Consider the following 17,868-nt stretch of genomic DNA (forward strand, 5'->3'; position numbering starts at 1 on the left):
AACGTGTATTGAGATGCGCGGACATTTTTACTAGTATTATAATAAAATATAATTATGTACTATAATATTAAAATTAGTTTTACAATTAATCATAATATTATATCATGTTATAATATATATACATTAATATATATATATATATCAATACTATATATTATATTTAATATTATAACATATAATATAATAGAGAGAGGATGAATGGATCGGGGAGAAGCGCCGATCGGGCTTAGAGTGGGATCGGAAGCCACGCAACGGGATGGAGCGGCTCGGCGGCGGTTCAGGCGGAGACGGGCTGGTTCGGCTGCGCTTCCACGTCGGCGGGAGGGGCGGCGGAATCGGGCGAGTATGATCGGCTTGGTTCAGTTAGGGCAGACGGATGCAGAGTCGACTCCACTCGACTAGGGCACGGGTCGAGGAGAGAAGGAGCGACGCCGGAGCAGTGAGTCGACGGCCTAAGGTTATTATTAAAAATAATTATAATTATTATAATAAATTTTATATGATTAAATAAAAAAAATTTACGACATGAATTTTTTATTATTCATTCATGAATAACCTTGGTATTAAATTCTTTTTATTAGTTAATAAACAATATGTTTATTTTTTAAGTCAAATTTTGTTAAAAGTTATAAGTTCTATTTTAATTGCAAATTAATAAAATTTTAAACATTAATGATAAATAAAAAAATTAACATAATAAATTTGAAATAAAATTACTTTTTTATTCATATATTTCATTTAAAATAATAATTTTATTTTATAAATTTATTGCTACAAATATTTTTAAAATCAAATAACCAATAAGTAAGTTGGTAATATAATATATTTGATAAGATTAAATTTATTTGTGATTTTTTTTATCATGATTGTAATCAATATGATTTATTGTTCTACTTATTTGAGATATACTTTAAAATTTTTTACCTTTTATTCTAGCAATTTATATTCAATTTTTTTTTAAAAAAAAAGTTTATAAATTTTAGTTTTCTTTTTAAATAGAGAAGCAAGTATAACTATACCCCAATGAATATTCGAATAATTATTATTATCATAAATTTTATAATTTACAACCCTTCATGAGAAATTTGGATAAATATTTGATTTTTTTGTGTTTAAATTTTTAGAGAGAAAAATAAGTTGTGTTAATATAGTTGCATCAAAAATAAATCTTTTAATTAAAATTTAATTGATTGTTAAGTAGTAGATTTTAACCAGCGTTTAATCGAAATCTATTAAACAACCAAAATGATAACGTAAAATCCTACAAAATCTTAAGTCTTTTTTTTTTTTCTTCTTTTTGTCAAATTAAACTTGAATACCTATTATTCTTCACATGTTATTGCTCTCATTGACGTCTTCTCAAGCAAGTTCCCATTTATTGTCGTGCATTTATCAATTTAAATGGGCATTACAAGGCATTTGAATTACCATATATATTTTGTTTCATGCACATAGACATTTTACCACAAAAACTACATTAAATTCTAAAAAAAAATTAATATGACATGTAATTATGTTAAAGTGCTTTGTAAATTTATATAAATAATTAGTTTAATTTTGTGAAATGCAAGAATTTTTTTATTAATAAATATGAGATGACAAATTTCATATATGCATGAAAATTGTAAAAAAAAAAATTCTGCTTAAAAAACAAAATCTAAGAAAGAGAATTAGTATTCTTTTATATTGAACCGATTCATTTAGAGAAAACATCTATAAAATCACTTCAGCAAGAAGTTTAAGTTGCCATTTTAATCATATATTATTTCTATATTATTTTTAGTCAATTTTTTTCCCAAAAAAACTTATCAGTTGATGTGGATCTAAAAAAAAATTTAATCATAAACTTATATATATTATTCCTATATTATTAAGCAGAATTCACATTTTAATATTACTTTAAAAAGATTACAAAATTAACATTTTTAATCTAATTGCTGCTACTCTTTCAATTACAAGGTATTGGTCTCCAAATAATACTGCATACAATGATACAAGAATTATTCAGAAACTTAACATTTCATTACAAAAATGGAAATAAAAAACAATAAACTTTAACCACGAAATCGTCTTGAAAATTTACTAACCAAAATTTTTCAAAGAACATCAGGAATAATTACAAGGTTCAGTGGTTTTGAAACACCATATACTTTTATGACCAATTCTAGATGGGTCAGTTATTCCAAGAACTTTTATTCTATCCAGTGAAGGTACGCATAGGAAGATTCGGTTTTAGGTAAAAAAGCGCCTGTACCGAGTTTTTTGAAAAAACTGGGTACACTGAAAAAAAACTCGGTACAGGCGCTTTTTTGCCTAAAACCGAACATTCCTCTGCGTGCGTTCACTGGATAGAATAAAAGTTCGTTATTCCAAAAAAGCTCATACCGCCCACAAAAAAGTATAGGTAAAGTAGAACATCACAATTACACAACTCTCCTTGGCCTATTGGTTGAGAGCTTAGGCTTCAAACTAAGAGGTTCAGGGTTCGAGTCTATGTGTATGCGTTGTGTGTGTGAGTTTGCCTTAAATGGCCTAAATGTCCAAAAAAAAAAAAAAAGAACATCACAATTGTCAATTCGTCAGCTGTAACCATCAAGCATGTCTTGTTAAAATAGCCTAGATATATCATATTACACTACAGACGGCTGAGTGAGCACATGAAAGCCACAACCTTAGCATATACTTCATGCTCCTCACAATAACAAAAGAGCATAAATTTCCAAATAATATTAAAGTAAGCCAACAAAGCCTAATCATGTGAAATAAAGGTTGAAATAAGCAGCATAAAAATGAAATGATTCTTCATTTCATTGATATGAGAAGGCATTGACATCAACCAACAAAAATTCACTTACAACAAAAACAAAGGTCAAAATAAACAAAAAGGGGGCTTTCTAAAGTTGAAAGGTTTCGACGGTTGAATTCAATCTTCCAAACTTCTACCTGAATGTTTAAATAGGATACAATGTTGAAGATTATAAAACTTCTACCTGAAGAATTCTTTTACTACATAGCAAGATCAAATAAGAGCAGTGTGGAGTGTAAGAGACACCTCCTTTTATGAAGTAAAAGAGACTAAGATTTCGTTTGGGATAGCTTTCTTATTGTTTCTTAAAACAGATGAAAAATAAGAAGTCATAAAATCAATATTAAAAAATTGAAAAAAAAAACTAATAATGCTGATGAATTAGGGATGGTAACTGAGTGGCAGATAGTCCAATGCCAACCCTCTAGGAGAACACCACCATAATTATGTTCTATATAATGAGCATATGAAGTTAATTATGTTATAGAATTTCAAGTCCTAAACATTAATATCAGTAGAAATTCAAAATTTTTGAGTTGACATAAAAAATCATGTTTAAATAACTAAAAGAGTGGGATTAACTTGAGTTGTTTTAAAAATACATCTAAAATTTTGTTTATATATATATATCATTTTAATATTTAGAAATAATAATAATAATGACATTCAACTCTCTCTCATCGACACGCACCAAATGTCACCTGATTCGAGCACGAATGGATTTGTTTGAAAGATCTCGACGATCTGTATGTGCTCTCGCAATCCGTTTCACAAAATGATGTCTCAATCAAAAGATATTACGCATGAAATAAATGTGTAAAAAAAAGCTCAAATACATGCAAAATATACGTCAAATCATTGTTGACACAATCACACTTGTTTTAAGACATGATAATGAGCAATATGTAATCAAAAGACAAAAATTTCAAAGCCAACAATGAATTGAGGTAAAATGCACGATTTGACAACAAATATAACAATATGACGTAGAAACAAGGTAGATCAACCACAAAGTATGAGTGATAGGATTGTCCGAGTGATCGATGTCAAAAAAGAAGGTCAACATCGTGTTCGGGTTGACCCGACAACCCACAGGTCAACTCGAAATGACCCGTTTCGCAAACTCGCTGCTTAGTCCACAGGTCGTGTTCGTGTTGTCCGAGTGCCCGTTAGGTCGCGCCCGTGCTAACCGAGTGCCTGCCAGGTCGGTTCCACGTCAAATCGCGACGTCGCATCCGCGTGAGGTGGAGTCTGCCATCCACGTTAAAGGCCGTCGTCGCGGCCTCGCCCGTCGGTTCAAGGCTCCAGGCGTGCTGCGTCCACGTCGTCCAACCCGCACAACCGCGCTCTAGGCGTCCCGCATCCGCGTGGCTCGGCTCCGCATTTATTCGCGAGTTGGGTCGTGTCAACCCGGTAACTCGCATGGGTCGGGTTAGGGTCAACCTGTTTACAGCCGGGTCAAGTCGGGTTCGACCAGAACCTGATCTGTTGACCCGAATTGACACCCCTACTTTTAACAACATTATATACTAACATTTTTAAAATCGTTGCAGAAAATTTTTTTGGAAGCAGTATAAACCGCCATTTATAATGAACTTAATACCCTACTAATCTCCCGCTCCATCCACACCCATGACCTACCTCCCACACGCGCTCGACTGTTCCCGCGTCTTCTCCTCGATCTCAGCATAACCAACCTCGATCGTGCACTCTTAAACATTTGTCGCTAGCTTATCTTCGTCAATTGAATAGCCGTAGTCAATCTCGCGTCAAGCCCGACTTCCTCCATTCGTGCCCTAGCTGTAAACAACAGCCCTTCTTCGATCAAGCACCCGTGTTCACCTGCCAGGCAAGGTAAAACAATATCGTGCATGTGAGGGAATTTAAACCCACGATATACACTTTGCTGCTATGGAATATCCTTATGTTTCCTATGGTAATGTTGTGGCATATATGGTTGGATGGTTTGGAGTTTACTGTTTCAGCAATTAGCAAGGAGATTCATTTGTTGGTATGAATATGAAGCTAGAGCTGTCAACATTTGACCCGACCCGAAAATCCGAACCGACCCGAAAATTTCGGGTTTGGGTCAACCCGAACCCGAACCGGGTCGGCTTCGGGTTGACCCGGCGGGTTGCCGGGTCGACCCGAAAACCTGTTTAATTTAAAAAAATTCAGATTTCCCGCCCACGCACGCTGCCCGCTGTGCCCACGAGGCCACGACGACACGCGGCCACGTGTTTCACTATCATCTTAGCCATCTTCACATTATTATACCCTAATTCTTCCTATTAGAATGTAGTCCTTTTGGGTTCTATGTGCTACGCAATATGCAATATATTAGGCAAAGCTTCTACACTGGTTTTAGTTCATGGATTCCACTATCGATACTTCTTATTCTTATTATCTTCTTCTTGTTATTTTCTTGTCTATTTTTGGAAATGCCCTAATTTTGGTTGTGTTGTAATTGGAGAAATTACCATACCTTTATGAGGCAAGTTTAGTTTTATTAATTTCAAACTTCTTCAATTTCAACTGAAGAATTAGTTTCTTTAAAAATCTTTGGAGCCCTAAGTTTTCTCATATACGTAGAATAAACTCTACAATAATGTTATTAAGTAAATTATAGTCTTACTTCTATAAACATGGAATCTATTGAGTCTGCTTTGATGAAGAAGTGCTCATTCGACTTAGTTGAGGAAGGGCTAATAAGGTTCAACTACACTAAATAGACTTTGAATTTATTTTAGTAATTGAATTGTTTTTTTAACTAAACCAATTTCTCTTTTTTTTATTAATGGTATCAAATTATAGCTTAAATATATTTTAAATTAATCAAACGGCTCAACAAGCATTCGAACTGAGCAAGAATAAGCTCGAGTTCAACCCATTAGCTCAAGAACTAACTCGGCTCACAACAGCCCAAACTCTTAACTATTGAGATATTGTCCGCTTTGGCCTAAGAGCCTTAGGGTTTTGCCTTGTTGGTGTAACTTCCTAGTAGGTCATCCATCCTAAAATTGCTATGGGATGAGCACGCTTAACTATAGAGCTTCTTACGAAAATTTTAGCCATTACACCAAAAGGCGTCTCGATGTTTAAGAGTTAACTTTCTTTTACTTAAGGAGTTTCACAATTTCCCCCACTCAAGTAACTGACGTCATCGTCAACATCTTTATTCTAGAATCATCCACTAAGCAGATATAATTTTAGAGATGACATCTAAAAGTTCAAGCAGTGGCTCACGTCACGTCACACTTTGTCCCATACAAGATTCAAGAGGTGGCTCGCTTGGTGTAGTACTTTGTCTTGTATGATATTTAGTTCTCATCTTATGAATGGTGTATTGCTCTGATATCATTTGTAACATCACACACTCTTAACATCGAGATATTGTCCGCTTTGGCTTAAGAACCTCATGGTTATGCTCTGTTGGTGTAACTTCCCAGTAGGTCACTCATCCCTGAATTTCTCTGGGATGAGTACGCTTAACTACATAGTTTCTTACGAAAATTTCAACCATTACACCACAAGGCGACTCGATGTTTAAGAGTTAGCTTTTTTTACTTAAGGGGTTTCACAATCTCCTCTACTTAAGTAACTAATGTCATTGTCAGCATCTTTATCCCAGAATCATCCACCAGACATATATGATTCTAGATGTGGCCCATACAGGGTTCAAGAGTCGCTTCTGTCACATAGCACTTTATCCCATACAAGATTCAAGAGGTGGCTCCCATGACGTAGCACTTTGTCTTGTATGACACTTAGTTCACATCTTATTACTGGTGTATTACTATGATATCATTTATAACAGCTCAAACTCTTAACTTTTAAGACATTGTCCGCTTTGGCCTAAGAGCCTAACATTCTTGTCCTGTTGGTGTAACTTTCTAGTAGGTCACTTATTCTAGAATTATTCTGAAAAGAACACACTTGACCACGAAGTTTCTTACAAAAAATTTTAACCATTACACCAAAAAACGCATCGATGTTTAAGAGTTAACTTTACTTAAAGAGTTTCACAACTTACACCTCTACTAAGCACCACCTCTCATATGCATCACCTCCATGCACAGAGATGCTTTACTTCTCAATTATTATTCTCCTCTCAATTTTATTTTTGAGATAATCATTTTATATATCCTTCAATTCAAAATTATAACATTAATTATGATCAACAACATAAAAATCATGATAATAAATTTTTTAGTAATTTTATTATCAAGCGTATAAAAATTTAAATACAATCAAACAATATATATATAGATGCACTTTTAAAGTGTCGATTCATCTATTTCATCAGCTGTCCAAAAAATACAATAATTGCTTCAAATAAGCGACAATAAAGCTAACAAATTAACCATCTCATTTAATAAATATATGCAGCGCAAATGACACGCTACTGAACAATTTCAATATGTAGAGTTATAAATAAATATAATCAGACCCAATAGTTGCCAGCAGTGGCAATCGTTTATGACCTGTAAATGTAAACAAAAACCACACGTAATGAAGAACAAACGGCTTTAGTAGCTAATGAAGTACAACAAAATATACTCATAAACAACATATCTTCTTTCAGCCCAGGCACATACAATCTGGAGCAGGATACGTGTAAATGGATTGCTTGGGCTTCCTCACTCGAATCTGGCCTTGCCGACCTCTGTGATCTGCATACACCTGCTGTTGGAACTCAGACCACTCCAAGCTCTTGTTGAGGAAGAGCTGACCTAATAGAGCCATATTTGGTCTTATAGTCTTCAGGTTTTCATAAGTTCGGTGGCCAACCTGCAACAGGCGTTCATAACTTGATACTCATATATTTCATTAAACTTTTTTTCTTTTAGGGGATGTTTGGTAGCACCTCGGATTTGATTTAAGTAGGATTTTGTAAATCCTTTAAATCTGGATTTCGGAAATTCTGAGGGGCTTAAATCATGAAAACAGTTTGGTAACATTCATGATAAATCCTCTTAAATCTCATATGACTGTTTGGCTATAGAGCAAGATTTCCTGAGAGGACTCTCCCTCTAGCACCGTGGATTTCATAAATCCTGCAAAATACGGGATTTCGGAAATCCGGGATTTAGAGTGAATCGGCGCAATTTTCTGCCTACAGCGGATTTCGTTCGCCGTGAGATTTGGTTTTCCATTTTAGGCTGTTTGGCTGGATTTCGCTCAAATCCGCCTCAAATCCGGCCTAAATCCTGCTATCAAACACAGCCCCTTAAAGTAATAAAAGAGGGAAAAGTGAAATTACCATAGCATTGTGCATATTGCCAGGGGATGCAGAAATGAAGACGTCGCTCTTAATGCTGACATAGTAATCAACAGCAGCCAGAAGAGAAGCTTTCCCTTCAACCTTCACAAGTTCGTCAGAAGAAGCAAGGCTTTTTTTATTTTCCATTAGAGGGAAAAGCTTCCGCAGGCTTGAGATTCTGGCTTCCCCTCCGTAGACCTACAGAAAATACCTTAAAATAAGATGCACGTAGTTAAAAAATTCCCTTAATCTTGAGGGAGTAGCAGATGAAACCTTGTGTGAGGCGAGATAAAGGCGAGTTTGGGAGTCAAAGCCCAAGGCTGCTAGTAGCAATCCAATTTCTTCAGGTGTTAATGGGCAGCGCCCTTGGTTCCGTAGCTCCTCATCAGTAAATTGGGAGTTCATAACTCTCCCTTGCCAAATAACTTGTCTGTACTTTGCCAAAGCCAACCTTTCAGCTTTACCACCACCAAAGTCACAGGCTGAATGGGCTGCCATGTCCTGCAAAGTGATCAATTTTAAGTAAAATGTGATGGTAATCTCCAGTTCACAAAAATTCTCACAGCTATTATCCTTAAATTCAAAGAATGTGAAAAGGAATTGCGAAAACAAGGATACCTTGTCAAACCGCAAATGTAGTGTTACATACTTGCCAGACCCCTGGCTAACATTTTCATCAACTACCTCTTCTATGTATTCATCAGAGTGTGCACGTCCAGGATACCTGAGACGTTTGACAAGCATTTCTCCCAATGCATTGATATGAGGAACAAAGGCCAAGGCCCGAAAGTTGACTTTACAACGCAGCCTTTGAAGCTCCCCGGGCAAGTTGTCAAAAGCAAGGCGGTGTGAAAATGGTGCAATTGCCGCAATCCCATAACTGAAACAAAGGAGCGTCTTGGCACATAATCGTTGTAAATAAACAAAGGTCAAATAGAGGGATGAATAGTAAGTGGGCTTATGGCGATTGGTAGTAATATGAGGAGCTCATATCATGGTAGATTTACTTAGGCTTTGTTTGGGACTGCTTTCTTACTGCTTCTTAAAGCAGTTTTTTAGTATAAAAATTTTAATTTTTAAATTAAAAAATTGTTTTAAGAAGCAATAAAAAAGCCGTCCAAAACGAAACCTTAGTTTATGTTTATTATGTACAAGTAAGAGTGAAATGCAGGCTCGGCTAAAAGATGCATTGACAAAACAAACCCATAATAGAAATATCATAAGCATGGCACAAAAAACCAGACACTGTTATAACACCAAGCATCATGATTTTAGTAACTGCAGGGAATCATCCACGATGAATGTGAACTGAAATCTCAACTCACTAAACAAAGGAAAAAATATGATAAAATATCCATTCTTAAAAATTCTAGCAGCAGTTCCTTATCATATCCGAAGATAATCTAGAAGAGAAATAAAAAAAAAATAAGAAATGTTACTCAGCCCACAATTAGTGTATCAAGTGACATTTGAAATTGAGTCTTTATCAGATAAATATCTTTGCTAATCTAAAGTTTTGATATTTGTTATCTAACCATCCTAAGAACTTCATGAAATGTAGTAAAAACATCCAAATCAATTGCCAAATGACACCAGCTGATTACTGGAACCAAATGCAGCGAAAAGGCCATATCTTTTGTATCATTTTTTAAATGATCCGCAAGCATGTCAAAATGTTCTTCACAGCATTTTTGTTGATTTACACATCGGAAATGTCCTTCTATGTTTGAAGCTATACATCGCACAAAATGCCCCCCAAAACATTACACTGAAATCGAAACAATTATTAGAATTTTGTTGCCCGAGATGCTACAGAAGTTGCGCTTTGATATACTCTTATTCAGTTTTACATATGCATGTTATTCAGACGGGTAAGGGTACAATATAATAAATGTAAAAGAAAAACCAAATGTTTTCATTGTTAAAAAACCAAAATCAAGGATGAAGCAAAAGATGGATGCATATCGAATAAGAAATGGTTGAGATCCCTCTTTCAATGGTCAAGTACCAAAGAATCATGCTTTTACTATTACAAAAAACAGAATGGCAAGTGAAATTCATGACAATAATTGCTAGATTTTACTTTGTTGATAATATTTATTAACCCTAGCAATGAGCTTGGCTAATTAGATAAGATAGCCACGCTACATGGACGGACATAGATGGTGCATAAAATTTGGGTGTAGTTAGGGTTAGCCAAATGAAGACAGGAAGGTTACCAACATGGCTAAACAAAACTTTCATGAATGCTCCAATCGTAAACTGAATTATTCATACATCATGAACTGTGCATGGACACACAAGCCACAAGGAATTTCATGACTTCTAAAGGCTACAACAACAAGAGCAGATACTGGGAAGATAAGAAGCAATTCATGCTATAAAAGTTTCCCTCCAACATAGGGTGGGTTGCCAAGGAGGAGAGTGCTTATTCACGTTTCAAATTTGATCAGGAAACTTATTGATATGCTTTCACGGACACTTGATTTAAGAGAGTTGACATCAAATAAAGGGATATTAGATGACAATCTTATTTCTTTTTAGTTGTTTTATATCGAATTTATTTTTCAATAAACAAAGATCACACTGAATCCTCTCTCTCTCTCTCTCTCTCTCTCTCTCTCTCTCTCTCTCTCTCTCTTCTATCCTTCTACATACCATCTCTATTTGAAAAAGTAGATGGGCGTAATTTTATGCAAGGAGAGGAAAGTAAAGGGAAGGAGCAATTAAGGAGCATCAAGGAAAGGAGCAAGATCAAAAAAAAAAAATGAAGGAGCAAGATCCTGGCAAAACACAGAAGAGGAACAATTCCTTCAAAGAGAAGTGTTCTCTTTGAAATGGTAAAGATATACCGTCTATTCTTGCTATATTCAGCCATCACTCAAGTGTACAGTTTTTCTAATCCACATAATTCTTTTAACCTAGTCTTATTCAGTGAAGCTATTTGCAAGAAAAAAATAAATCATGGCAGCTCTTATGAAGACTAACAACAATTACTTACACAATGAATCCTAATCCCTAGTACTAGATATTCCATAAGTCAAGGAAACCGAAAGATTTGATTTTTGAAACATACAAATTCCACATATCTCCACCAACAACCCTGTTGATTTTAGAAACATACAATTCCCACCTCCCCCCTCCTCCCTCCACCCCCCGCACAAGTACCTAAGCATTCTGGTAGTATGTATCTCACCCAAGAAGACTATGATTGACTCCTAAGCACTCCAAAATAATCAATTCAGTATCTCCTATGATTTCCACCTCTGGTTTAAATGCAGTTGCTCATTCTAATTCAACATAAGCCTTAAGTTATAGTGCTTTTCACCTCTCTCTCTCACTCTCTCTCTCTCTCTCACACCTACATTATTATTGATGGATCCCTCCCTCTCTCTAAAAAAATGATCTAACTCTCCACATTAACTTTAAATAATATCTGACATATTCCCCACTTTTCTACACATTTCTCATTAACTTTAAACAACATATGAAGTGTTCCCCGCTTTTCTATGAACTTTTTATATATATAAAGTTATATATTATACTATCAAATCCCAAAACTACTCAAATAACCTTTTATCCTTTCCACCATTTTTCAGATCCTACACAAAGAAGATTATTAGCAGACGTGTTTAATTTGAAGGCATTTAATTTAATATCTCCTGATGCTACATTCCATTTCCTTGCCCTCCACAACTTCCCCTAATCAATGGCATTATCATCTTGGTCTCCTTTCCCTCACCAGCTGTGGATCCTTTGTATCTGATTTTTAGTGTAAAGCCTATCATGTAATAAGCATCATCATGCCTCTTTTCTGATGTCTATATTTTCTCATATTAGTACCATTTTTTACTTGGCCCATTCATATATCTAGGATCTAAGTCCTAGGACAGTCGACTAGGTTTTTGTTATTTTGTTTCTTCTATTCATTACTCAGAGTTATCAATTTAAGTGTTTCAAAGCTTTCACTATATTCAAGTAATTTTTTTAGGTTTTAAATTCTATTAAAATTCTATACAAATGTTCTTAAATATTTCCAATTGATTTTTTATGCCTCCTATAATGAAACTAGTATTATAAATCAATCATCATATCTCAATGCATGCAACAAAATGGTCTAGTTGAATGCAAGCATCTACATCTCTTCAATTTTTCTTGTATTTTAATATTTTACATGAATGTAACATATCAATTTTAGAGAGATTTCATTCTAATAGTTTACTAATTATTGAATCATGAGTTATCCATTAGTATGATGGGCGCTACACCCTTCACTTATTTATCCACAAACACTTATTTTTTCTCAGACCCTCTTTGGTTGTATTTCTTTCATCCACTCTCTTGACCCTCAACATGATGAACTCTCCCATTGAACCATTAAGTGCATCATTTTGATTTATTCTCATACCCATAAAAACTATTGATGTTATGATCCATCTGTAAATCAACTCTATGCTCCAACAAATGTTACCTTCAATGAGGCATCTACTTACTACCCTCATTTCTTGTCCACTAAAAGTTTAGTTTTTCGCTTATAGTAAAAATCTTAATGCAAATAATACCCTTAAATATATGCAATCAACATTTCAATCCTTCTATGTTAAAAATGATATCATGCATTGATCATCATATCCTTGTACCTCCTAAAAAAACGATCAAATAGAAATTAACCATCCCCTGAATGTTCCTCATACCATAATGTTTCACATGAATGCTACATGACAATTTTGGGGATATTTCATCCTAACAACCTCCTACTTAATTTGTGTGTCATCCACTGCTACGAGTGGAGCAACTCACTTTCACTTATTTATCAGTAGTCAGTACATACTCAAGTTTTCAGCCAAATTAATTTCATATGCTCCCTTCATCCTAGAGATGATAAACTCTTTCCTTGAAACATTAAGTATTTATTTTTTTTTATGATTCTCATACTCATAAAAGTTATTGATATTATCATCCATCTACACATCAACTTTATGTCCCAATGATCATTATTACCTTCAAAAAGGCATCTCCCTACTACCCCCCCTAACCTTATCCACTACCACATTATCTCTACGTATTCCACTTCCACCTATTGGTAACCATAATTTAAAGGAATGTAACCAAACACCAATCAAAACAAACATCGCAATAAGTCATCGTATAAGCTCTATTTAAGTGAAAGAAGAAAACCAATTAAAATCAATACCGTCCTATGTGATTTTCCTTGGTTACTAACACCATAAGAGTGATTCAAAGATATAAATGAAAAAATATTCAAATTTGGATCGCGTCGGATGGCTGCAATCACAAAACATAGGCTATGCAATATGCAATTTTGTTATTAAATAAGCCTAATCATCCCAAATGTATATGGAGCAATCAGTACATCTTGAAAATTCATGCAGATTTTGACAAACAGAAAAATTGGCAGATAAGATCAGAGAGAGCCGCCTTAGATAGTTTGGCCACGTAAAACATCGACCTTTCGATGACCTGGTTAGGAGAGTAGATGTATTACATTTAGCCCGTGTTAAAAAACGTAGAGATAGAACTAAAAAGACTTGGTTATAAAGTATTAAAATGATATTTTTATTAGATTTAAATCAGAATTCAACTCTTAAGACAACACAATGGAGAAAAACAATTCATGTAGCCAACCCCACATAATGGGGTAAAGGCTTAATGTTGTTGTTGTTATTGTTGTACAATATTTTTGGGAAACTTGCATCCCTCCTTCACAGACATCGTGTTAGAATTCATACAGATTTTAGTCTCTCTCCCTCTATATCTACTAGCAGAGACCTACTACAAATTGAAGATTTATCTTTAACTAAACTCTACATAATAGGATTAATCTTTAACCAACCTTTGTAAAACTGGAAGAACATTCTCCAGGTACCAGCTGGCTGACGCATGAACTGGTGCGGTTTTGATTCTTGTGGCTCTAATGGCAACGGCATAATAATCTCTTGTGCTCCATGAGTATTCAGAAGGCAACTCTCTAACAACTGAGATTTCATCTTTCAAGACATTGATGAAATGATCCACATCATAAATTTCTTCGAATGAGCTGCAAAAGCATAGACAGTCATACCCTAATTAAGGGAAGAATTGGTCGCATAAAACAAATATAAAAATAACCAGCATAGCTAGAATTACCTTGAATCTTGCCACACAGGATTTACTTCTAGATGTGGAATTACAAGGGTTGCATTTAAAATTTTAGCAACAGCAACAGCATCACATATCTACATAAGGAAAACCTCAATATTTAGTTAATTTTCTATGCAATAAGCTTGCAAGGTCTACATAACCACGGATGATTCTCAAAAGTACAATACTTTTTTTGTCAACCTAAATTAAGTTTCAGCTATGTATATTAAAGGCAGAAATGCCTACCCCCATCCTCTGTTGATTCAATCCACCATCAAGAAATACTTGGATATAGCCAGTCGATTTCACAGGGTTTCCTAAAAGCAAGGAAAAAAATAAGCAATTCAGATGAATTACAATTAGAAGATTCTCATATGATAAGCAAAGTCAAGAAGAGAGGATAAAGACCTAGACATATGTGGTTAATCCTTTCCAGTGAATCCCTTTTGAGGAGGTAAATCTTGTTTTTTCTATAAATAACACTTACCAGTGATACTTGAAGATGGAACACAGGGTTTCCATCCCTGGGGTGCCAAAGGAGCCCAAAGCTCAGATTTCTGCTCATTTGCCTGAGACATTTTAAAAAAATAAGAAGCATCAGAGAAGGCCATAAAAAACCTAGAAGAAAACACGGATGCTTTGGCAACAACTAAAACTCACAAATTCACGCTGCAAAGCTCCCTTCAGGAGAGACAAATGTCTTGGTTTAGGAGCATTCCACTCCTGCATAAAAATAACATTTTTTTTTCCTTAAACACCAGTTTGAAAGAGAACACATAGCCATTTCAATCAATGTTGCACAGAAACATGCACATGAAGCATGCTTCATGTGTTCTCAAAAGTATTGGTTAACTAGAGGAGCTTAATTTGTGCCCAACAAAGAAACATTTTATGCATAGTAATTAGTGGATCAACTTTTACGGAGAGTTTGTTGGAGCCACCAAAATGTATTCAATATCGAAGATAAGCTTATTTAAGGGTATTTTAAAGAATTCACTATATTTTTCAATTGCCCTAATTTATTCTTTGTAAAGTAGAAGCATTGTCTTTCTGTGATATCAATGAGATTAGGGCCGTAAAATAAACTCCATAATTAAAATGGCATTGAAACAACGGCGACAAAAGATTGTAGCCATTAATATAAATAAATTTCTTGGTGTTTTGTGTTTATATTATTTCTCATTTCTTTTTTTTGGGAAATATATTATTTCTATTTTATTTGCCCTTCATGATTTGAATTAGGCTTCACCTCATTTCCCTAACATTATTAAACATGGGTGAGGCGCACTATATGAGAGAACGGATTGATGCTTAACATTTTAACAACACTTTACTACAGAAATGGAATGTAAATTCACAACTTCACACTGCTATTCCAAAATTATTTATAGATCTGAGCATAGTAGTTATAGAATCAGGATGCAAATAAGAGATTCTGGAAGGTCATTGAACATAAATTACACTTAGTTTCATTGCATCCAATATGATTGACAAATATAGCCTGAGAATTACCTTTTCTCGCCCAGAGTAATCAAAACTGCTATAATAAGACCAAGCAGCCTGACGATTCTCGTAAGGAGTTGTACACAATTAGCTAGTTTACAGTCAAACCCATGATCTCTCGATACGACTAGTAATCATTTTCCACGCCAAACCAAATAGATAGCATTAATATCAGCTATTTAATAAACTCCACTGAATCTTAACTTCTTAAGCACCATAAAAACTTTTCCTTTAAAAAAATTCAACTTTGGAACAACTCCAACTGATGTGTGCTAAGCTGAGGGGACTAGTTGATTGAGAGTCTTCTCTCCAAGTTCGGGTCCCGCGTTCAAGCATATGCCTTACCTCCTCTAACCTAGTTTGAGGTTAACCCTCAACTTCACAATAAAAAAATTTAAAAAAGAATTCCAACTGATTTCATTCACAGCTAACTGACAAAACTACGCCATTTTCACAATGTGACAAAATCAATGAAGGAAGATTATCTGCTGATGTATGAATCTTACAAGACTTGGGAAAAAAACGATAAGATAAAACCACAAGGTAGCCTACCAGATCATAACCAGGGCAAGGTCATGAAAACTCACCGAGAAGGCAGAAGGGGAGGCGTGACCAAGAGGCGAAACGAGCGCAGGCCACATCACCGGAAGAAGCATCACAAGGAGAGCAGCATACGCCGCGCCTCTCTGCGAATAGCACTGACAGCAGAAGGAATTAATCATCGTCGAATGTCGCCGCCCCAAAACCGTCCTCCCAATCTTGCAAAGCAGTTCCAGATTCCAACCCTAATTACGGCACAGACAAAGTAGCGAAGACGAAGCAGTATATCTCCGTTCCCCTACCTGACAGAGAGATGCGTTCGGTCTCTTGTCTACACTAATCTGCGTTTTACTCTGCGCTTTATTCTACACTAATCTGCGTTTTACTCTGCGCTTTACTGTAGCACTGCTACAGTAAAGCACAGGTTACTGTAGACAGAGAGACCGAACGCATCTCTAAGTTCGGTCACCTGACGCAATAATTTGCCCTCCCTCCCTCTGTTACTCGCTTCAACTGGCAGAGAATGAAGAGAATCATTTTATTACCAGCTGTGGCTTTTATCATCTTGATGGTTAAAGGGCCAGGTGGTTGTTCATGAATGGATAAGAAAAGTGTTTGGTGTTTGAGAGAAGCAGCGAGAAACAGCTCTTGTATTAGAGGTTTCTTCTTCCACCGACGGACGAATAGCACCCGTTGGGGCCCGCCGGTCCGAATCAGTTTTTTTTTTCTTCACAAATGATTTAAGTTATAAATGTTTTAATCTTACTTCAGATAGTACCTGAATGTAAATTGTTTATGATTGATTTTATGTGAACAAGGATTCAATGTTGTGTTTAATTATTCTGTGCAGATTTCAAATATCGTCCGGAGATTTATCGGAATGTATCACGTCATCTCTTTGTTGTGTATCTTGGCTCGATATTGTTCGATATCGCTGACGTCACTGTCACTGATTCACCTCTGGACATAGAGAATAATTTCTCCAATGCTATAAAATAACTAAGGGGCTCTTTGTTTGGCTGGAAAAGAATGTAATTTAAAGGGAATGCATATTTTGATATTTTTTAGATCAGTATAAAATAAATATTAGTATATATATATATTAATTTGAAGTAAAATAATGTAGTGTAAATTTCAAAAATAGTGATGATAATAATGATAGTGGTGATGGTAGGTGGCAGCCAGTAGGTGATGGTGATGGTGGCTGGAGGGTACTGACGGCAAGAGAGCGTGCTTGCGATGAAATTAAATTTCGATCAAAACATGACTAGTTATTTTACCTAAAAAAATGAGCTTAAAATTTTATATTTCACTCATTTTCCTTTACTTTGAATCATTTTATTCATCCAACCAAATGTCAATATTTTCAAAACTCATATAAAAATATTATTTTATAACTACCCTACTTCAAATCAAATAGCCCCTAATTCTTGCACAAATAGATCAATATACTTTTCTAAAAATTTCCTCTAATGTATAACTTAGGGACCCCACTTAAAGTAAATGATTATGCTGAAGATCGGGTTAAATCTTCTAGAACTTTTGTTTGATTGTCTGGATTTGGTAACTTTTGGTTGCTTTATTACGCCATGATAGACCAAAATAGATTCTTTCG

General features: G+C 35.1%; 1 protein-coding gene across 1 annotated transcript; it reads right to left on the minus strand.

Moving 5' to 3' along the window:
- Window positions 1-7,152: 7,152 nt before the first annotated feature.
- LOC110110520 (O-fucosyltransferase 31) lies at window positions 7,153-16,435 on the minus strand. The gene is made up of 10 exons (XM_020842033.2): window positions 16,301-16,435; window positions 14,871-14,933; window positions 14,698-14,779; window positions 14,457-14,527; window positions 14,217-14,305; window positions 13,924-14,127; window positions 8,688-8,949; window positions 8,343-8,570; window positions 8,070-8,267; window positions 7,153-7,597 (listed from the first exon to the last, which is right to left on the minus strand). Exons 1-10 carry the CDS (start codon window positions 16,433-16,435, stop codon window positions 7,388-7,390), a joined length of 1,542 nt encoding a protein of 513 aa, XP_020697692.1. The 3' UTR covers window positions 7,153-7,387.
- Between the last annotated feature and the right edge of the window lie 1,433 nt (window positions 16,436-17,868).

The sequence above is a fragment of the Dendrobium catenatum genome, unplaced genomic scaffold, assembly GCF_001605985.2.
Source record: "Dendrobium catenatum unplaced genomic scaffold, ASM160598v2 fragScaff_scaffold_898, whole genome shotgun sequence".
NCBI classification, from domain to species: Eukaryota; Viridiplantae; Streptophyta; class Magnoliopsida; order Asparagales; family Orchidaceae; genus Dendrobium; species Dendrobium catenatum.